Source organism: Podarcis filfolensis (genome assembly GCF_964270895.1).
Source record: "Podarcis filfolensis genome assembly, chromosome: 13".
NCBI lineage: Eukaryota > Metazoa > Chordata > Lepidosauria > Squamata > Lacertidae > Podarcis > Podarcis filfolensis.
The window spans coordinates 31,554,601-31,577,925 of record NC_139615.1 but is presented as its reverse complement, the minus strand read 5'-3'; the positions used below and the strand labels follow the sequence as shown (position 1 = coordinate 31,577,925).

The 23,325-nt window shown below is 42.0% G+C and overlaps 1 protein-coding gene across 2 annotated transcripts in view; it reads right to left on the bottom strand.

The window, feature by feature from the left end:
* Positions 1-23,325, bottom strand: part of NPEPPS (aminopeptidase puromycin sensitive) — a 74,564-nt gene that overhangs the window by 3,109 nt on the left and 48,130 nt on the right. The window contains exons 10-22 of one of the 2 annotated variants that reach the window (XM_083582551.1): positions 22,844-23,008; positions 22,505-22,609; positions 21,051-21,111; positions 17,491-17,600; positions 13,802-13,865; positions 11,050-11,189; positions 7,893-8,027; positions 4,932-5,151; positions 4,352-4,494; positions 3,904-3,960; positions 2,483-2,590; positions 532-687; positions 384-431 (exon numbers count right to left, since the gene is read on the bottom strand). In XM_083582551.1, the coding sequence (XP_083438677.1) occupies positions 384-431; positions 532-687; positions 2,483-2,590; positions 3,904-3,960; positions 4,352-4,494; positions 4,932-5,151; positions 7,893-8,027; positions 11,050-11,189; positions 13,802-13,865; positions 17,491-17,600; positions 21,051-21,111; positions 22,505-22,609; positions 22,844-23,008 (1,512 nt within the window). Of the gene's footprint in view, positions 1-383; positions 432-484; positions 688-2,482; positions 2,591-3,903; positions 3,961-4,351; positions 4,495-4,931; positions 5,152-7,892; positions 8,028-11,049; positions 11,190-13,801; positions 13,866-17,490; positions 17,601-21,050; positions 21,112-22,504; positions 22,610-22,843; positions 23,009-23,325 lie in introns of both variants that reach the window. The other variant, XM_083582552.1, reaches the window with a different exon arrangement.

Sequence of the window (23,325 nt, the reverse complement as noted above, 5' to 3'; positions counted from 1 at the left end):
AAGAACTCTCCCTATAGTGTAACGTGCTTAAAACTGATGGTTTTTAAATAAAAAGTCAAAAGTTTGTAACCATGGCAATTTCCTTCAACTACCTGCTTAGGGGTTTGATCATTCAACCCTTATGTAAGACAAAATCAATTCACATCATTTGGCTTCTTTGCACACTTGATTTTATTTATCGGGAGAATGCCGAGTCAGGAAAGAGAGTTCTAGAATACCTTGCTCTGACATATATTTGTCCTTGCCCCTACTCCCTCCCACAATGAGGATGCCCCAACAGTGTGCACAGAGGAATGAGGTCAGGCATATCACCCCTTCCTTGGCCTCTAAATGCACAGGCCCTGGCAATGCCATCAGCCAAGATGCAGATCAGACTGTCTTACCTTAACCTCTGCAGCCATTTTGTCAATTGCAAACCCATCCACCGATAGCTGAAAAACAAGGAATGCACAATAAATCAGGAGGGGAGGGAACTTTTTAAAGCCTCGTATTTTCAATAACTGCTGTAGTCAAAACTTTTTGTGCGCGCACCTTTATTAGCCGGGATATTAAGAACCCTCCTTGGTAGCGATTATAGAGTTCCTCCCAGTTGTCTCTGACAAACTTCCAGGCAGCTTTCCTGCCCTGCTTGCTGCCTCCGGCCACTCCACCAATGACAGATACTGTGTCCTGAGGACGTACCTCTTCCTGCAAACGGAGTAAGAAATTGCAGGTAATTCTAGCAGCCTTGAATCCACATTTAAGTTCCCCACACACCATCCAAGAGATGCCATCACGTGCAGCTGCAGCACCAGCTTGCCTACTTAACTAGTCTGGGGAAGCAGCATTCAGATATTCTTGCTTCATTTAACTCACTCCATAGCGACTTGCCTGCTTCTCTGTGTTGCAAAGGATCCTGGGAAGTCTTCCAGGACACACCCTCCATTGATGGCAGTACTAGCCAGGCCTATTGGGCCTCACTGTTGCACTGTGTCCACTGCTATAACTAGATGTTAGAAGCAGAAGGGGAATGGTATGGGATGGTTGGTTTTGGTGGCAGTCCCATTTGTATTAATCAACCATGCTGTGGCGCAGGGGGGCATTCTAACAGCAACGGACTATTCCCACAGCCAGTTTCAGCAGTAAATATTTCAATTCTGTAATGGTCACATGGCCATTCCAGAGGAGATGCAATTATTGCTATTTCTCAGTCATTTAAGCCTGTGAAGCTGCAAGTATCCCACACTTCTCTACATTCAGACTGAAGATTCTACTCCTAGGCAATCCAGTCTCTTTCAAGCACCCAGAGGAAAACAGCAGCAACCACTGATTAATCTTCCAAGGTATCAGTGGCCACACGTGAACCAGCCTACAATGGAACACTCAGCAGTAAACCACAGTAAACTACTAGTGCAAGCTTACCACTACCACACACATTTTCTTTAGTTCAAACAAGTTGCTAGTTCTCAGACATACAGAGGAAGATATTAACATACGCCTGATGAGTGATCCAATTCTGAAAAAATACAGGGGCAAGGAGGCCAATCACTCTGAACCTGCTTTGAACTCTTTACACCTCTCGCAGCTTTGTGTCATTGCTCCTCCCTCTGTCTCTTTCTTTTCAGCTTATTTTGCATTAATTTTATGGCTTCTCCTTGCTGTGGGAGATATGCAGGGCAAGTGATGTACCAATTGCTGCTCAATTTCCCTTTGGTTTCTTTGTCATCAAGCTGTGCATGTATGTTCCAAGCCAACGTTAACTAACTTTTCTTTAAAAATGAGGTCTTGTGCTGTGGCGTGAGGATTTTGAGTCTTGTGAGAATACCAGTAATCATTTAGGAATATACAATATGTATTTGTGGTACAGTGGTACCGTGGTTCTCAAACGCCTTTGTACTCAAACAACTTGGAATCCAAACACTGTAAACCCAGAAGTAAGTGTTCCGGTTTGCGAACTTTTTTCGGAAGCCAAGCGTGCACCGTTTTGAGTACCACACTTCCGTTTTGAGTGTTACACTGAGGTCTGACTGTTTTTACTATTTATTTTGCGTTTTTGTAGCTTTTTTGTGATGGTGTGGAACCCAGTTCAGCTACTGATTGATTGATTGATTGATTGTGCGACTGCAGTACATTGTTTATTGCTTCATTTTATGGATCAATGGTCTTGTTAGATAGTAAAATTAATGTTCAATTGCTGTTTTAGGGCTTGTTTAGGACTTTAAAGGTCTGGAATGGATTAATCCATTTTGCATTACTTTCTATGGGAAAGCGTGCCTTGGTTTTGGAAGGCATTGGTTTTGGAATTGACTTCCAAAACGGATTAAGTTTGAGAACCAAGGTACCACTGTACATTGATTTTGATGTGTATGATAGAAGCCATAAAAGTAAAAAAAATGTAAACCAAGATTCTCAGGATCTCGAAAACAGGCACCCGGTAATTCCATGTTTATGCAACTGCCGATGCATGGGACACACACAACTGAGCATTTTGTTGGTTACTCACTGAAAGTGCAAAAGTGAGAACTTTCTGTATTAACTCCGGCTGAGATATTGCGCCAAGTACACGTTCTATTCGGTTTTTCTCTTCCTGCATATCAGCTTGCTTGTGGAGCTGAAAGAAATCAAACAGAGCAAGTGACAAGGCTCTTTCTCTGCCACAAGCAATCACCCTCTCTGCTTCAAGCTCAAGTCAGTGAAGCTAAATTAGAAACCTGACATGTGGTACACTGGCAAACCTGCTCAGCCTCTGGGAGCATGGCCAACGGGTAATCCACACAGGAATATTTGCCACTTAGTTTAGTGGGGGTCAAACAGAGGCCGCACTTCCGAATAACTGCACATTTGATATGGCAACAGAGCCACTAGGAGGCACCCTAGCTCCATGCGGTGATGAAATCAGAGCCATTTCCAAATAACCTGCAGTGCTACCTATATTTAACTGAACTACTTGTCTTTTTTCAAAGTGTGTTCATGGCCAGGCCCTTCATATAGGGGTAACATGTTACTTAGATCGGAGCTCTTCTGCAGGAGCAAATACAGCTGGCTGCAAGGTATAAGAAAAGCCACTCAGTATGATCTGAGGGATGAATAATCTTCCTGTGGAAAAAATGCTGAAGCAACTGGAGTTTAAGCTTGAAAAGATGGGGGGAAACACAGAAAAAGGCAAACTTCAACAGCTGTGCCATACAGTGCAAGAGTATCAGGAAAAACCCATTCTTAAAAAAACTTTTGCATTCTCCTCTGAACACTGCAAAGCAATTTGCTCTCCCAGCAATGAACCACCTGTGAAAACAGTTGCTATGGAGTGTTGGTGGCCACTGGAATTAATAGGTGATCAGAGGCCATTATAGCCCAAAGCACAATTTCCATGGAATGGGATAGGCCAGAATCCAGGGTAATCTAAGCTACATTGCTCTATGGTTTTTAAGAAAATCAAAGCCGTCAACAGAAAAATAACCATTTGGTTATGACTTGCATGCTCTTTCTGTCACCTTCGTAGACATGATTACAGCACTCCCAGGGACTTTGTGAATCTTCTAGGCTTTATATTTATTTGAATTTATGGTACTGATATCTTACCCATTTTGAAGGATTAATATTCATAGGACTAAATTTAAAAAAAAAATTAAATTTGTGTGCGCACACCTGTGTAACAAATGGTGCTTTTTAATCCCATTCATTTCAATGGGAGAGGTTCAAGAGCATTTAAAAATCTCTCCTGCTGAACTGAAGTGAGCATTATTAAGGGCAACTACTGTTCACATGGGACAGAACAAAAAAGAACACACTATCAAAATGCCAAATATTCAAACCACCTGTGCCCTTGATCATTAATGCATTACCGACCAGGGCTCATCACATTCATTTATAGATGGATTCTTCCCTGTATTTTTTCATGCACAGAAATGCAAAGAACACACTCACCTTTAGCATAGTGTCTAAGGTTGTACTGTCACCGTGCTTCAAAACAGTTACATATACCTGGAAAGAATGATTTAAAAATGATAAAAAATCAATTTCTCAAGGAGCACATTTACTACCATTCAGTTTTAAAGCATCCTCACTTTTAGATTTCACCCTGCTGCCCCTCCAAACTCTGCCTAGGAATTTCAGAAACCACTGGAAGCATATGAACTTGCCCCCATGCAATCAGTATATGTTCTGCTTGTACAATTAAAAACTTCTAAACAGATATATTTAGCAGCTGCTCAAGGAAACTTACTGGCCAACCATGCAGGAAACTTACATGGTTACTCAACACTGTATAAAAGACAGGATTTGTATACAGGCAAGGGATGCAGAGGACGGGGGGTGGGGCTGGGGAGAGAATACAGATCCTTTAAGGAGAAAAGGGTGTCTTAATGCAACCTACAGGACTTCTCAGATCAGCGGAGAGGATGTGCTTCCCTTCCACGTGGTCCTTAAACCGGCGCCGAGCTTCTTCCACGGTTGCCTTATGGCCGGCTTTTCCTAGCTTGCCCAGAACTAAACCCCTCAGAAGTGCATCTAGATGGCCTGATGAAAAAACAAGAAAATATGTTTATTTTTAAAGGATTAGCAGCATTTCTTACTGGAATTTTTTTTTTTTGGGGGGGGGGTCACAAAATCTGAACTGAAAAGGACATGATATTATCAGTTCATCAAAAATCAGGGCTTGGAGTCAGGGCTTTGTTTGTGACCTGGCTTCTACAAAATGCTTGCTAGTCTTCCTCTTCCTAAACTCCAGCAATGGAGCTTTCATATACAACCTCAGGTGTGGTACAGGTGGGTGCGACTTTGGGAAAACATCCTTGTGAGCCAAATCAGGACCCCCTGCTGCACACAAATAAGCCGAAAGGCTGAAATGTTCCCCCACCACTGATGTAAGTCTCTGGGAGTCTATTCGGACACAGTGAAATTGGCAGGGCAAAGATTCATAGTGCTGAAATCTCACAGCAGAGAAACTTCCATACCCTCGCCAGGTCTGGGGTCCCAGCCCAGCTTCTCTCCTATGGGTGAAAATATATCACGGACGAACGCCTGGATCTCCTCATAGAAGTCTGTGTGGGACAAGAGAGTCGAGAGAATCCCCAGGTTACAGCTCAGGTCGCTCCATACGGTATAGTTGGGCTCATTCACAAATGCTTCCATGACTTTTAGAACCTCTACAGTGCTAATAATTCCAGCTCGGGCCTGAGAGAGGAAAAGAAACAAGTTACACTCATCTCCCAAACCAAAATGAATTAAGGCTTACCGCAAAGAAAGCTCTTTTGTGTTTCTTCCTCGTATCTGGAGACTGGATGTTGACTGCACCTTTTTTAGGAGGCAGGGACAGAGAAAGGACAGCACTACTTCACATGGGACTGGAATCAGTGTGTTTTAGTAGGGATACAGAGTTGGTTTCCAGCCATGTGACCAGCCTGGAAGACTAACCATGCCTTCTTTCTTTTGCAGGATATTTCATTCTCTAATTATAAACAATTGGTTCCCAGCTCAATATAATTTCACAGGGATCAAATCAAGCCCCTAAAAGGGGATATGAAAGAGGTTTAATAAATTATGAAACAAATGTGAAAAGGGAAACAGAATTTTCTTCTGTCTCATAATTCTGCACTTTGGTGTCTCCTAATGAAATGGATCTGAAGTAGGTTCAGGACAGATGCAAGAATGTAGCACTCAGAATTAGTTTATGGAATTTAGAACTCACAATTAGTTTATGGAATTTACCTCCAGCGGATGGTATTCTGGTCACTAGCTTAGATAGCATTAAAAAGAGATTAGACAGATTCATGAGAGATCTGGGAGACCAGGATTCATGAAGTTTGCTGGGTTACCTTGGGCCAGTCAGTCTCTCAGTCTAACCTACCTCACAGGATTCCTAAGATACCACAGGGGGGCCTGCCAAGAAGCAGCATCTAGCTGGGCACTACTGAATATAAGATGCTGGACTAGGCAGAGCTATCTTCCTCAACCCTGGCTCCTGGCTTTCCTTGCCCATTTTGTCTTCCTACCGGATGGTCTTTTGGACGGAAATCCCAGCTGCTCCCTGCCCACAATGTGATCTTGGTGACAGATAACCTGCTGCTGGGCAATCTGTTCTGTAACACACACTCACTCATTTGTCAGGAATTGGCTTGGCCCGTGTCAGAGGCACTGCTTAACTCTGTGAGGCAAGAGTGCCTAGGGTTCTAAAGCTTCTTAAGTATTTCTCAGTGAAATCAGTAACCATCCTTAAACTACAACTTGCCCACCATTCCCAATGTTCCTCTGCAACAATAGGAAAAGGTAGAGAGGTAAGCTTGGTGCACTGTGCCACTACGCCCCTAACACTAAAGTCTAGTGATAAAGTTGCACTTCTGCTGATTTCATGATGCTTTCAAGTCTCTAGCGGCTGAAAAAGATGCATTTATTATCATGTACAAATATTGGCTTCCTAACTAAACCGCCTCTATTTGTGCTGTCGAAACCCACTTTCTCAAGTCCTCTGACATGTAAAATGCTTCTAAAAGACATGGGTATTTCTGTCATTTGGACTGTTGTATGAAGGTGGTTCTTGCCATTTCTACTATCTCCAAACTTCAGTGTGAGTGAGCTTAGCTGGAGACCCTTCTTGCCAGAGGTCCTCACCCACGGCGATTTGTGAATGTTTGCAGCTAGTGAACTCAGTCCATAGAAGTGTGCTCACACTCACAAATCATTTAGGATTACTGCAAAGTTCAAAAGGCCCGAGCAGTGCTCTGTGTTAAGTGAGCACCCCAGAATCCTCTGTAAAACTATTTGTCAGCAGATAAATTTATGTGCAGGAAAAGGCTTAATGACTATGTAAGTTTAAAAAACGCTGGTTTAACTGGGAGACATTACACCCACCCAAGTAAATCACTCTTGCATTCTCTTTACCATTCTCAAATTTAAAAGGCATGTTACTTAAGAACCTACATTCTCTATGCAGGACCCAATGGAACTTTTTGTTAAAATTAACCAGAATCAATCTATTCTGGTTTCTCAAGGGAAAACACAGCAAGGAAAGTCACCCACAGATTTGTTATGCAAATCCTTCCATTTCACACGCTCTCACATAACCCCCACCCCTGAAACCAGGAGGTCAGGGTGTGTGGGGAACCTATGGCACTGACATGGCTGTGCTTATTTCACATATCTGCAACTGCTTGTATAAGGGCACAGTTTAGTACCAGGCACAAAATTCAGCACCAGCTCTTTCTACAAAGTAGCACTTGTAGCTTTAGCAAGCAGCTTCTAAATGCCAGGCACTGCTCAAGTGAGATCCCGAGAGACCCAAAGATCACAGAGTGGAGCTTCTGTGCTCTGTATAGCACCTCCCCACAAGCAGAAGCGGCAGAAAAAATAATGCAAAATTAGCCAAAACAAACATAGTGGTCAGGATTCAAAGAAACATGAAACCAGTCTCAGCACTTGGCTAACTGCTTTTGAAACTGAAGGGGATATCAAAAGCAGCTCAAGATACTACAAAGGAGTCACCTATTCAAAAAAGTAGAAAATAAAGTAAAATAAAATAAAGACTTGGCTTGCAGAATACCTCTAAGCATAAATCAGGACCTTCCACTTGATAACTCATTTGCATAATTTATTAATGTTTCAGAATACTGGTTATCTAAGTTTAAACACATTGCTCAGGCTATTAGCTTAAAGTAAAATATTCTCTTGCAGGAAAACAGCATTATGACCAGCTGGGGCTACAGGGCCTTTGCTTGATCACGCTGAGGTGAAACTTTCACACCTCACTAACAAGATGCCAAATTCATTAACTGCAACTGTATGTTGTAGATGCTGTACCTCCAGAAATAGCACCTAATTTTGGGAAGACATTTCTACAACAACGGAAGCAATATGCTGCCACAGGAAAAGTGGGGGGGCGGGGGCAGGTTATTGAAGAGAGAAGACAGGCAATCACTTACCAAAGAAAAAAGATCATTCTGCAGCCCCAACCTGTCCACAGGGGGTAAGGAGAGGTCACGGATAGCTGGGAGCAAACTCTCCAGCATGTCAGAACTGTATTGTGTACGGTAAAACCCTACCGTTCCCAGGTTCAGCTGAAAATACAGAATGAAGAAATTCAGTCAGCAGCTTACAGAAGACAACCGAGAAACAAATCCACAGTCCCCAAATTACCCTTGACTGTATTTGAGTCAAACAGGGAGAACAGAACCAGGCAATTATTTTCTATCACTGGTAGTACTTCGTGCAGGAAGATAAATGAGAATTACCATCAACAGAAGGTCAGCTTTAACAGAGAAGAGTTTCAAAAAGAGAAGAGATTAAAGTTCTTGTACTATCAAACTGACAATCAGAAAGATGGCTAGTTTTCCTTACTGGAAAGGACCATGTTTAGTTTGATTAGATTTGTGCATCACTTCTCTCATCAAAGAGAGTCCTGAAGTTTTATAGCCAGAGTGAAGAACCTCCAACTTAAAGGATAATCCTGGCCCACCAGGCTTCCCATTTGGGCTGTGAGGCCAAATTGGGCAAGCCACGTCCACCCACCCTAAACCTCCTGTCCTGCAGGTAAGATCAGGGGCTTGGCCAAAGCCTGCTGGAGCCACTTTCAAACTGCCCGACAACCAGCTGGTTGTCAAGAGCCTTTCAAACACTGTGCAAAACAGGATTGCCCCAAAAAGGTGTGCGACCTTGCTTGGTCCAGGGAAAGGTTGTCCCAAGATACTGACATCCCAAACACTGCAAGGCTTTATAGGTCAAAACCAGCACTCTGAATTAGGCTTGGAAAGAAATGGCAGAGGATGCTCTTCCCACAATGCTCAGGGGATTCCTTTTACAAAGTGTTTGTAGTTGGAAGGCTCTCTTAGATCAAGATGCAATGCGCCACCTTCATGCAGACCACATTTTTGTCTTGTTTAAAGTGATTTTATTATTACAAGCACTTAATAGCCACATTAATATCCGAGTCACCTTTTGCAGACCCTTTAGCATGTCTACTACCAGCAGGTAGCTGTTATTGCTGTGCAAAACATAAAAGGTAAAGGTAAAGGTACCCCTGCCCGTACGGGCCAGTCTTGTTGTGTGCTCATCTCACTCTAGAGGCCGGGAGCCAGCGCTGTCCGCAGACACTTCCGGGTCACGTGGCCAGCATGACGAAGCTGCTCCGGCGAACCAGCACCAGAGCAGCACACGGAACGCTGTTTACCTTCCCGCTAGAAAGCGGTACCTATTTATCTACTTGCACTTAATTGTGCTTTCGAACTGCTAGGTGGGCAGGAGCTGGGACCGAACGACCGGAGCTCACCCCGCCGCGGGGATTCGAACCGCCGACCATGCGATCGGCAAGTCCTAGGCGCTGAGGTTTTACCCACAGCGCCACCCGCGTCCCTGTGCAAAACATAGTGCTATTTTAATTTCTGTAGCGCTTTGCCCTGTAGAAAGCATATTGTGGTTCCTCTGACTGCAACACGCCTACAAGGCAGATCACTGTGAGACAGTGGTTTTCAACCAGTGTGCTGTGGCACCCTGGGGTGCCTTGAAGGATGGTCAGGGTGCTGCAAGCAACACTGGCCTCTGTCCCTTTTCATTCCATCCCTCCTCTGATGATCTCTCATGTCTCTGCCTCCCAAAGGCTTGCACAGCTGTTTGTTGCAGCAGCCCTGGCTATAAGATCCATAGGCAAATAGTGCCTCTGGGGCGGGCCAGGGGGTGCTTCCCAGCCCGGGCCCCTGTATGAGGAGGAACCTCTCTATGGGGTGGGGGTGGGGCAGCTCAGAGACCAGGGACAGCAGCAGTGGCTGCCTGGAGGACTCCCAAGAAGAGAGGGCTGATGGAACACTCCACAAGAGAAGGTGTTTGAAAAAGGGTGAGAGGCTGCCAGCTCTGCAAGCAAGGGGTGACATAATTGGGCTCCTGAGCCCCACAGAGGTGCCGAAGAAAGGATGTAGTTGGTGTGAGAGATCATTATTTCTGTATTGCTACAAGGTAAGAGGGGATTAGAAAGTCTGTGTCTTGTGCCCATGCTGAATAGTATGTACACATAATCATACTTGGTGCTGTTGGAGGATGCTGAAACATGCTTAGTTTGCTGCCCTCCAGGATGTGGGAGAATCACCTGGAAACAAAGGGACTGGAATGGCAAGCTTCAAAGCCAGAAATAATCAGCCTTGATAGCAAGTGACATTCATTCAGCAATTCCATTACCACTGTCCTTGTCCTATCTGCATATGTATATTAACTGTGCCAACATTCACCAAGTCTCAACAATCCTTTCCCAGCCTCTGACATCTTAGAGAAGGAACAGCTTAACAATCCAAAATTATAAACCAAAGCAACTTGCACGTTCATGGATATATCCTAAGTTCACAACATCTAACTTAAGTGAAGATTATGGACTCCTACTTCTGGAACTCCATCCAAGTAACGTGCCTGCCACCAAAAAGATTTTGAAGACATACTTGTTTCAACTTTTTTTGGTAATCCTCTTTGCCAAAGAAAAAAAATTGACTGCAAAAAACCCTCTCTCAATCAACATACTACATTTTATGAAGTAAGTAAAACTGGATTTTAAAATTATTTTGGTATGATTCCTGCTAGTTTTTTGGAATATTGGTTTCACAGCTGATTATTAGATTATTATTTTTTAATGATTTTGCTTATGCTGGGCTAAATGATGTTTTAACTGTTACTGCTAGCTGGCATTTTTGATATAATAATATATTAACTTTGCCCTCTTATATTTTAATGGAATTGTGATATGTGTTATATGTTTGTAAGCAACCTAGATAGAATGGCCTTAAAATCATTCAAATAATTAAATAAGCAAGCACCTCTTCTCTTCTGAAATCTACAATTAAAAATTAGTTCATATAGTATCTCTGATTTATAGCTACTTTTTCAGACAACAGCAGCTACTATAACTTTATCAGCCAGAAGGACTCAGGACACTTCCATAGTCCTGGTGTTTGGGTTGTTAGGCAGCACAACTTTAAGGTAACAAGACCATAACATGCTGCAAGAAGATGCATCTTAGAGCACTGTGCTGGCCAATCAAGGTGCTGGCCATGTTTCGACAATCTGCCAGGTTAATTCAGAAGACTGTCTCCCCTTTCTGCTCACCTTCACCCACTGCTCTGGCTTCACGTCTTTCAAAACCAACGTCAACTCGGGCTTGTCCATCAACACTTGCATTTTGGCATGGGTTGGGTCTTCACTTGTACAGATGCTGATGGGTATCATCCACAGAGGGTTACCATCCCCTATATGAAAAAAGAGAAGAATGCCTGACAGAACAAGGCATGGTATGGCAAACTGCCCGGCCCCACGGAAACACCCCTTTTATAGCATTAAACTCACAGCTGCTCCAAGTCAGCACATTTGTATAGTATCAATGCAATGATTCTGCAAAGGGAAAATATCTAAGTTCCTTTTTAAAAAATAAATAATAATAATCTGAAGAGCACTTTGGAGATCTACGACTTATATTTCAGAACAGTAGTTCTCAAGTTCAGCACTCCAGTTCAAATGAAATGATCGATTGACTTCCTGCAGACTGTAACCGAGGGAGAGATATGAGGGACCATTCCATGGGCTCTGCTGACATGCTGGCTCCCTTCCTCATCTGTCACTTGGTAGCAGCCATTTCATCAGGCTGCAGCAGAGAGAGATGGGAAATGGCCACTCTGTTAGCTCTGCTGGGACAGCAACTCCATTTGGCTCCTCCACTCCCTGAGCTGTTCCCATTCCAGTGGGTCATTACAAGTACTATTATGATACTAGGAACTGGTGTCAAAGTTTACTCATTTCCCTCTTTCCTCCTCATCCTTTTCCTTTATAGTGTTATTTCTTTTGAGTATAAGACTGCTGGCAAGGACTGTCTTTTTCCAGTCACTTTGAAGGTGGAGGTGTCATTAAAAGCTAGGCACGAACTATTTATATGAAGAATTACTCCTTTAAACACACACATTTAGCCATATTGGGCTTGGGTTAGGCAGTGCAACACCTGCTAAAAGTCAGAACCGTGTGGTACCAGTTCAAGTGAGGCCTGCACCCTTTTAGGCAAGCCAGCTTGGAAAGAAAGGGTGCTCTGGTGCCAATGCATCAATGCTACAACTGAATGGTTATCCTTTCACACATCCCAGATGGTTCTAATGTTTAGCTATTAAAAGTAACTCCACAGAAGGGAGACAAATGTGAGGAGGAAACACAGTATGGTTATATGTTTGTGTGAGAATGTGTGAAAATTTCTCAGGGCTGCTCTTGCCTCTGTCAACCTGAGCAAACAGCTGCTTAAGCAGAAGCACGGAAAGTTCAGTGCTATCCCACTGAGTTCATTTAGCAAGCTACTCCTGGGATTGGGAAAAGTATGAAACATTCCAATTCTTCATTACTTTCCTTTGAAAAATATTCATAAAGCTATTCAACCACCATGGTTTTCAAGCAATGAAAACTGCACACAGAGCTTAGAAAATATATGCTCCTGCATAAACTCTACAAAACTATTCAATTCTGCTCATGAATGCTTAGATGAACTCTTACGTTCAGTCTGGTAATGAATATGAAAGAAATACTGTATTTTCAAGAGCAGCAAATAGAATGGTCATAGGAAGGAAATACATTGCTAGGAACAAATATGAGAGCTTAATCTGCTCAGCTTAGAAAAAGAAAGGTTGAACAGGGACATAATTACACTCCACAATAAAAAGGTAAGTAGAAATAGAAGCAGTTATAGATAGCTGCAGATATAAGGCTAAAAGCTGACTGTTAGCAAATATAATCTTGAAAGTCAATGAATGTTTTGAACTAGTGAGAGGTATGACACTCTGGAACAGTGAAGATAGCTTAGTTTAAGAGTATATAGTCATGCCTCCTTCACCGGATTGTCTGTAAGATAAGGTGGGTTCTCTTACTTCTCTTCTTGAAAGGGAGTACTACAATTAGCATCAGAATATCCTCTAAGTTCCTTCAGGTCTCTTTCAAACCCAGCGTCTGACTGTTATATTTGCCACCAGGAAAGTAATCTCTGCATCTCTGCGTAGGAGGAGCCAGTGGCTTGTTTGCCTTTTTGTTATGTGCTTTCTTCTGGAACACATGGTTTTACTGCTTGCATCAGTAATCCAGGGCTATTTGAAGAAGGGGTGGCTAACCCATGGCCCGCCACATACTGGACTCCAGTTCCAATCAGTCCTAGCAGCATGGCCAATGGTCAGGGCTAATGAGTTTTAGTACAGCAAAATATGGAAGTCCACTGGTTAGCTACTCCTGCACTAAAGGCTCCTTCCTGAAGTGGAGCTGTATCTTGATTACGTGCACTGATGACTCTGCCGTCCGGCACAGATAATGCTAAAAGCTTTTTTTTTTTGTCCTTTCTAACTGTGATAAATAAGCACTCAGATATCTACCAACTACATGCCTAACAAAGGCTAAATATGTGATCAAATATGTGTGGCAACTATGTGTGGCAACGGAGCAGCTGAGTGCAGTATCTGCAATATTGAATCCATTCTCCACTAGAGTTCCATGTGCAGGAGGAGGGGGAAACACTGTGTAAATCCATTTCTACTGCCTTCCAGAAATGTTCTGGATACACATAGGCACTGAGTACACATTGTAAAGAAAATTTAAAGGCAGATTACAATCTTCCTAGTTAAAACATGCAGACTGTAAGAAGGAAAATAATGAAAAACTAGAACTTCAGGCTTAGTAGTTCATTTTTATATATATAAAAAAGATCAAGTTATTTCAAACATCTAAATCCTAAAAAGGACACCTGCCTGCAGAAACTGACAGTGCAAGTGCTGTTTCCCAGAATGGTTGGTGTCACGTACAATATGGTGCGCTGCTTGGCTCCTGCTATTAGCCATCGCCTTACCACTATATGGTCCGCTGGCACAGAATTTCTTCTGGACTAGCTTCAACACTTTTTCATCTTCTCGCTGGAGTAGAGAACAAGAGGCAAGAATAGTATTCAAAGGTTTCAAATCAGATCATATGCCCAGAACCCATCCAGCTATAAAGGCCTCATTCCTTGAATTCACAGGCCACATTAGGCTGGTCAAATGTCCAACATGCTGAGCTGCTACTTCTTTCCCAATTCTCACCCCCCTCTGTTGTTGCCCTCGCATTCCCACATACCTTTTTTCTGTTGGTCCCAATGATCTCTGGTGCCCCAGTCACAGCTGCCATGTTTTCTTATGACACTGTATTGTATCACATATAATATAGCATAACCAGGACTGGGTTATCAGTGGCTATAGGTTAAGTAGGACAAATGAGATTCTAGCAAGACAGATTAGGTAGTCTGGTTGCCTGGCAAAATGTGGCCCTGGCTCAAGCTGATCCATGGTTCAGTTTAACAAACTTAAATTCTACATCAGGCCTCAGGCCTTGAACATAAGAGGACATAATCAAATGTGTTTGGATGAGGGTCTCCAGTTAAATAACTATTCAAAGCCTCTCATGCAATGCTGCTAATAAGACTTCAGGGATATAAAGGACCAAAATATAGACTTTTATGGCTGAATGGTTTTCACCACAAAAACTGAAGTTTCTATGCTTAACCACAACCATCCCGATGATTATTTGAGGAGTGAGGGTTGTGGCTTATAAATGAAGGCAACGACCTGAAAGATGGATATGGAAGAAAACACATCTGAGCACCCTGCTGAGTAACCAAAACCACTTCTCATCTGTGATTAGGGGGCGGTGCTCCCAAACCAATAACTTAAGTGCCTTATAGCACCCTTCTTTTCAAATGAAGCAAATTTGCCACAATTGATAATTTATCATATTGTTGTACTATATGACTCTATGACTTTATGTTAAATTACAATTGTTTTAGAGGAAAGTCATACCAAAACTTGGAATAGTGCTTAGGTCTCAGTCCTTAAGAGCATGAGTCATGACACAGGAAGTTCCTGCTGCAAATCTCAGCCCAGCAATGAAATCACTGGAGAGCCTTATGAGGCACTTTTTCTGCCCCCAAAATAGCATTTGCAACATGGGACTTAAACTGGCTCCCTTTAGAGAGTTACATCTAATGAATACATAAGTACTTGTACTTTGGAAAATGTTGTATAATGTCACATTAATTACAAACGAATATGGATATTCTTCTAGTAAAGGTAAAGGGACCCCTGACCATTAGGTCCAGTCGTGGTCGACTGGGGTTGCACGCTCATCTCACTTTATTGGCCGAGGGAGCCGACGTACAGCTTCTGGGTCATGTGGCCAGTGTGACTAAGCCGCTTCTGGCGAACCAGAGCAGTGCACGGAAACGCCATTTACCTTCCCGCCGGAGCGGTACCTATTTATCTACTTGCACTTTTGATGTGCTTTTGAACTGCTAGGTTGGCAGGAGCAGGGACAGAGCAACAGGAGCTCACCCCGTTGTGGGGATTCGAAGCGCCGACCTTCTGATCGGCAAGTCCTAGGCTCTGTGGTTTAACCCACCGCGCCACCCGCGTTCTTCTAGTGTTTAGAAAATTGAGGCTTGCTACACCATTTACATTTCCCATCTTCTTCCCACACCCGAGTCCTGTTTTCTCAACCCTCTCCCATAAATCCTGCCCTCTACTCTACTGCTTCATCCATTCTGTTTTTAGTTGCAGCTCCAAGTAACAATTTAGGATAGTTTCCTTCCTGCATTTACAAGCGTGTTATTTTTGGTGGGGAAGACCCCAAACACAGACAAAAAAATTCTTATCTAAGATTTTGAAAGTTATCACAGCAATGCACTGTTAAAAACAGTCTGCTGCACAAAGCACTGGAGGAGCAAGGGCATTCTAGGAAAGCAACTCATTCATCTCACACCTTTAGCACCTGCTATTCTTCCTCAGAGGAATCAGATGCAGGGGTGGGGTGGGGCACAGGAGAAACAGAATTAGGGACATTCTTCCAAATGGACTTCAGAATTTGGAGAATTGTCCACAAATGGAGAAACAGAATTTGTGTACAGCTTACAAATTGACTTCAATGGCAAGTCCAAATTAAGCAACAAACCATTTCAAAGCTGTACTGCCTAGGCTCCCTTATTATAACTGCTTTCTAGAGAGCAGCAAAAATATTTCTCATCTGGCTCCCCCTCAACCTCATTCTAGATTTTGTGTTATTTAAATTGTTTTCATGTTTTATTTATAGACATCCTAGGACTGACAAGCAGGATAGAAATGTTTCAATGACTAAAATAATCTGTAGGAGCATTACTGGTTGTTTAATAAATTGGTGAGGCTCATTTGATATCAGGACAAAACTGACCTTTGGTATCATTGGCCCAGCCCTGTGGAATGTTCTCAATCAGCAGATGTATTCTTTATTTGCTGAAAAGTTTGCTGAAAACTTTTCTTTGCCACCAGGCTTATGTGGACAATTAAAAAAAAAAATTCTTTAATAATTAGCTGGTGATCTATTTTAATCTTTCTAAATTTTTTTTTTAATTTTAAGTTACAAATAAATTAGATCTAAGAAAGAAGAAAATGGCTTAATTTTTATGTGTTGTTTATTGCAAATCGTTGCAAATCGTTTTGCTATTTTTAAATAAAATTACGGCATGCAAGCATTTTAATAAATAAAAAATAAAGAACATCTCAGAAGGAATTTGCCAACTTTGTAATCAGCAAGGGACTCTAGAGCTGAGGTTTTTGGTAATCCATGAATCCATGTAAACAGATGCACCAAATTGTATCAGTAGTTTTGATGCAGCATTCAGTGTTAGGAATTTAAGACTTTCGGGCTATGAAGGTAACTACTGAAAGTTCATGTGAGCAATGCTTAAGCAAGAGAAGGAGTAGCTGAATTCAGGTGTGAGGCTTCAGTACCCTGCATCTTCATTCCTCATTTGTTCCAGAAATAGAACACAAAAATATACAGTATTAGCTTGATTTGCACAATTTACCCATCATTGGATTTTTAAGTGCAGAGTATATAACCATCAGTATTATCACCAATGTCTACACTAACTAATCAATTCAGTTGCTCCCACAAGTGATGCTAGGAAAATCTGCTTGCAAATCTGCTTTATTTGCATAATCTATCCAGTTTAGTCAACCATTCCAATTAGGAATACATTTTCTGCCTTTGCCATCTCTAAAATATCACAAATTTTATGAAGCCTTCAATATCACAGTAAGAACATGTAAATTCAATGTTTTTGAAATTTTGACTCATTTATTCAACTTAGATGCTGGTGACATGTGAATGCACGTGTTGTGTTTGACAGAAAATGCGTAATTCAGGCATCAAGCTCAACCATGGTTCAGGAAGTGCAAGTAGGGAATGGCATGATGTCTGCAATAACACACTACGGTTTGTGATCAAGTTAGAAAACTAGAGTTTCTAGTGTGTACACAAAATACTATTCAAGCTAACTAAGGTTTGGTATAATATTTGAACTGACAAGCCAGAAGTTACAGCTGCTGTTCCAGAGGGCCCTTTCCAATACAGAAATGGGAGTGACGAGCACATGGAAAACAAACTGGGATTTGTGTCTATGTTTGAAAGCGCAATCATTTTGCATGTTGTCTCAACTGAGCCACTATAAAAGTAAGAAAGTAATATACCTACCTGTTCTGCCTCCACATAAACAAGTGGAAACCCCATTTGCTTGGTCCATGTATTCATCACAGCAGCAATAGGTTTACCACTAGATTGTTCCAGGCTTTCCCAAAGATCCTCTGTGGAAGGGGAAAAAAACTCACATGAAAATGCTCCCCCAGCTAGTAAGCAGCTGCAGTTTCATTAATACCAACACACAATTCTCTACAATTCTACTGCTGTTAATAATTTTAAAATAATTTTAATGCAAAGAGTAATTTCCAAACAATTTGTTCACAGCTCCAACAAATTCTTTTGACAAGGCAAGCAGCCATTACTCCCATGAAACCAATGGGGGGAAAGGGAATGAAACCCTACAGGGGGATTTGCTTCCCTTGTCCAATCTTCCTAACCACCAATCTACACACAGCTGCAGCATCAGGACCCTCTCAACTCAATGCTGCTGCCACTTTCAAACCTCCTACTTGGAGCCAGTGAGAATACCCCAGAAATAAAAGTTATCATTACGGTAATGCAAATGTCTTTGGTATCACAGTTTTAAGCTATGACAGCACCCCAAATTACTAGGCCCATGTTTTCTAGGGATGTGCACTTAGAAAAAATGTTTTGCTTTCCACTCATTATTATCTCAACACTTTGACTTCACCCCAATAGGCTCGCTCCTCCATTGTCTTCTGAGACAGACGGATGCTAACAACGATTGTCTTATTTCATTTGTTCTATTCATTTCTTCTTTGTTATGGTTCTACACTGATTGCAATGCTGATCCAGCCTGTTTTCTGGTGCCTCCATTTCTTAAATGAAACCCAAATATCATGAAAACTGCAGGTGCTTTACAAAGATTGCAGAAAGGGTTCCCAAAAGCTATTATGGGGTGCCATTCTCTTAGCTTCCCAGTGCTTTATGCTTCAGACTGGACAGTTTTCATGTCTTGCCACTTTTAAAAGACTCCAAGATTACCTCATCCCTGGCCTCCTACAGAATATTCCCTTGATATATCCTTTGCTAAGCAATGTAATGCCATGTGCATGCTGATCTCAGGGTCTTCTCCACATGGTTTCTGGCTGCTCCAGAGCCAGGAAAAATAGGCTGGCTCAAATCCAGTGGCTCTCTCTTGTAGTCCTGATGAAGTCAGTACTTTGCACGTGGTGAAAACAAAGGCTCTGGATTGGACCTATAAAAAGGCGCACAGTCCATGCAGTGTGCTGAGCAACTATTAGGAGAATTGCCTGCAGGCTGGAGATTCACTGGCTTCTGAATTCTCCCAGTTAGAAGCTGCCCAAGGGGAATGGATTGCACTGCCCTGTTTCCCTTCCTTTAAAGGGGGGTGGGCAAGAGGGAGGTGAAATCCAAGAAGGGGTTGAAAAGAGGGAAGTAATCAACGCACCCTGAAACAGTCCAAGGAAGAAGTAATCTGGGGGGAGGGACCAGTTAAATTGCAGAAAAAAACCAAGAAAATTCAATCCAAGCAAGGAAAAGGAAGCAGGTAAAAAAAACCAAAACCCCACATGTGTTCCACTCACTGAATTTGTTCAGTGCTGAAGGCAGTGATGGTCTGGAAACTATGGGATGCCTCCTCCCCGCAAGATAGCATTGACACATGACCCTGCCTGATCAATCAGAGGAAGAGCATCCCAGCATAAAGGCCTCTGGGGAATTAAAGGATTTTGCTTCTCCCATTCAGTTTTGTACTTTTCATTCATTTCTCTCAAGAGATTAATTAGGAACTAATGGTTTTGTTTTAAATTTCTTTTAGAAATGAATACACATCTGTACTAGGATGGATCTGGCTATTGCTTTGGTTTTTTTATTTAAAATGTATCACTACACACTGAAGTTACTTATAGAGGTTCACAACAATTAAAACAATATAAAATCTAAATTAAAAAGCAAATGTAACACTGAAAATAAAACAGCAAAGCAGCAGTTAATTCCCATAGGCCAACTGAAACTGAAATACATTTGCATATTTCTGCATCTGCAGACAGCAGAGTTATGACCAGTTAAGCCTGCACTGATCAATGAATTATGGGTCTTAAAAACTGCCAGGAGTCCCACAAAATCCAGAACATTTCGTATGGGTTCTGAAGTGCATCAGAAATCTCTTCTCAGTCCTGTCTTTCTGACTGCCAGTGACATTCTGGAATTATTTGGCTGTTCAGTGTTCATTGATGCTGGTCTGTCAGCAAGAAAATAGGCTGCTGCCAGGCTGCTTCACAGCTTGTGCCAGGAATTCTTTGATTATGCTTCTTCCTGATCTCACTTGGGCTTCTCATTTGTTTCTCTTTGTCCCTTCTGTGAGCTTACATTCTGAGGCGGTTTGTGTGCCCAGACTTCATTTCTGTTTCCCTGCCTACTCCCATCGTTCCACTCTGGCTTCCCTAATCCCAATTCTGTCCAAGCAGCTAGGCTGCTTGTGTTCTAGCAAGTTCCTGAGAAATCGGAAACTGTCTGCACTGTACGGGTATGACTTGTCAATGCACAAAAGAAACAACTCAGATCTGTTAGGGAAAGCGCAAGTTCAAGCTGACAACATTTAAACCCTTAGTTAAGTACTTAAATTCCACTTATTTCAAGAGAATGTAGCTATGTGCCTCAGTTCTCTGTAGCCAATATATTTCCCAAGGAAGTGGGAAATTACTGAAATGTTGCAAAAAAAGAAAGGGGGAAAAAGCTAACATCTGAACTGGCTTTGAGTTGCCATACACCTGCCAGTTACATTCTGATGGAAAATAACTGCTGACAGAACTTCCTCCTCTCCCCCCACAAATCCTTTTGCTTGAAGAGAAGCTGGAATGCAAAGAGCCACACAACTTGTTTGCAACACCCAATTGAGTTTTGGGTTTGCCTTGTTAGAAGGAAAAGACTCCATCCCCCAGGGGAATCTACTTTTGAAATGGGAGGCGACAATGAAACGACAATTTGTGATATGGCTTGAGGTTCTGCTGTTCAGGCAAAGCTCCCTTTAAATAATGCCAAGTCCTTGAGCAAGTCAAAAGCAGCTCTTCAGATTGATGGTCAGAAACACTACTGAATACTTGGAACAGTAACACAAAAAAGCATCAACAGGGTGCAATCTCTCCCTTGGCAGAGAGGTATAGTTTCAGCTCTCTGTTCTGTACAGAACTAACCATACGACTGTATTACATATATTAAGAGCAGTAAAAGCAAAATGAGCTTCTTCCCATTCCATCGTCTATTATTGATTTTCAGACATTTAATTCATGTATGATCATTTGGGGGGGGGGGGGTTAGCAGAGGAATTAATAGAAGATCAGGGTCAGGAAATAAACAAGCCACGTTTCCAATTCAGAATCTGATCTGGGTTTTCCCCAAAGTAAATTTAGCCTATTACTACTGCAAATTTCCAGATGGTCAGAGAAAAGTATTGTGAGAAGGATCACACACTCATACAGATAAAGTTTGATAGGAAACACTTTGCTGGTGAACTTCCCTGCATTTCAGGCAGAAAAAAATTATCGCTGGGGGGTGCAACTTCTCTGTGTAATGTAATGTTCTGGGGACAAGGGGACAACGAAAGAGAGAGTACAAACACAAAGGCCAATTACCTGTAGCTGCATTCTTATGTTGAAACTTGGTGAGGTAGAGGTGCATTCCTTTCCGGAAGTCCTGCGAATGTAATATTTTTATTTTGTTAATATAAACAACTTCAAAATTAGCTTATCACTGGATGGGACTGGAATGTAACATGTTGTTTTCCACCAAACTATTTATCCTTTTCATGAGCTAACAGGGTTTTTTTTGGCAAACCCATATTAAATTTGTGCACCATCCTTGCACTCTTCTAGTAGCAGGCAGTCCCTTAAAACTGGCATATTGCTGAGGAACAGAGTCACAAGCTTCTGCAACAGGAATTCACTACTTAATTTAAGAGTGCTGGAACATGTGAAACTAAATAATGTGACTTTTAGATAGGCTTTGAGCCTCTACACTATTAAGCCCCAATACCAATTTTTAGATCCTTCCAATCCTGTGGCAACTCCTAACCACTTTAACTTAACCTTTCTGCTGCTCACAGATATTTTGTGCTATTTGCAACCATTCTGATGCATTAATGGTTGAAAGCCAGTTGAAAAGCATTCAAAAAACGTTTCAAAACGTTTTAAACATTAGTTGAAAAATAAGGAACCTAGAAATTGCAAAGTCCACTTGGGCACTTAAATGGATAGTCTGATTAAAATCAGTATTGAAAAACTTTATCTGCTTTTCATTTCATACTATAATAATTATTCTTTCACTACAAAATGCATTTACAAATGACTTTTAAAGTGGTTAATTTTAGAACAGCCATATGTGAGCAGCTTTTTGGAATACTGAATTAAGGAAGATTAAAACAGTGTTAACAAGGCAGTTTCAATATAATTTTAATGATTAAAAATGACAAAAATTGAAAAGCATGAAGTCTGGCATTGACTTAGAATTCAAATCATACATACTACGCCATAAAAAACAAGAGGCGTGGACAGCAGGTGAATGCAGGGTGCCTATTTACATAACATGTAAAATTGTGACTTGCTCTTGTGCCCCACGTGTTGATTCTACACACCAGAGAATTTTGGGAACCGACCCAAATCCAGTTCTGGGAACCAACCAGATCTTCCGAAAAGTGATTGAGAGTAAGAATTTCAGCTTAAGGCAAATAAAGATCCTGGGTTGGGTCCAGATGTATGGAGCATATTTAATATTAATAAGGGTCACAATTAGCCACATAGAGTAATGGAACCAACATCGAATTATAGAATTGTAGAGCTGGAAGGGACCCCAAGGGTCATCTAGTCCAACCCCCTGCAATGCAGGAATCTCAGCTACAGCATCCATGACAGATGGCCATCCAACCTCTGCTTAAAAAGCTCCAAGGAAGGAGAGAGATATACAGAGATAGGATCTGAATGTCAGATGCTAAAGACAAAGATAAGGAGAAGGCCACCACTTTCATGTTTTGCTGCTCAACTCCCAGAGGTAGTTGTCCTAGATGTCAGTGGCAGTAAAGTTATAGATTTACCTCATCCCCAACGTAGTCATGCAGCATTCGAATTACTGACGCACCCTTGCTGTAAGAGATCGCATCAAATATTTCATCTACTTCAGATGGATGGCCCACATTGACCTGGGGTGAGAAAGGCAACAAGGCATCAGAAGAGACCACATTTGATTTGCATCTCCAGTTACAGATATACGAAGCAGTGTTAAGGTAACTAAGTCATTTAGTCTCTAAGATAAAGCATTCTTGGTTGCTTTCCTCCGGCGCCCCAGCCCGTTATCAGAGGAAGAATTTCTAACAATGAGAGAGCATGCGGCAAAGCATATGCAAACTCCACTGATTGCAGCAGTTGGCACTCACTTCAATAGGGTGACTGTTGTCTAAGGCATCCAGCTCCTGAGCTCGTGTGTAATCGGCAGAAACAAATTGTGTCCAGATATCATATTCTGGAAAACAATGGTCCACACAGAGGTACTCAATCCAGGATGCAAAGCCCTCATTGAGCCATAGATGGGTCCACCATTCCTACGAAGAATTGAGAAAATTGCTGATACTAAAAGCAGAGCACCAGAGCATCAAGATAAAAGGACAAGGAGTTGCCATTGGTCTCTGAGATCTCAGGTCTCCATCACTGAAACCTCTGATTCTCTTAGAGATGTGGAACTCCTTACTAACAGGTACAAATATTGTGCAATTCTGTGTACGAGGAGAAAAAACACAGAACTCGGCATTCTATAAAATAATGTCTTTACAAAGCAAGTTTCTAGTCCCCATACCTTAAAAACTAGGAAGACAACGCTTGATGAAATCTCAGTAGCAGCCCGGGGGGGGGGGGGGGGAGA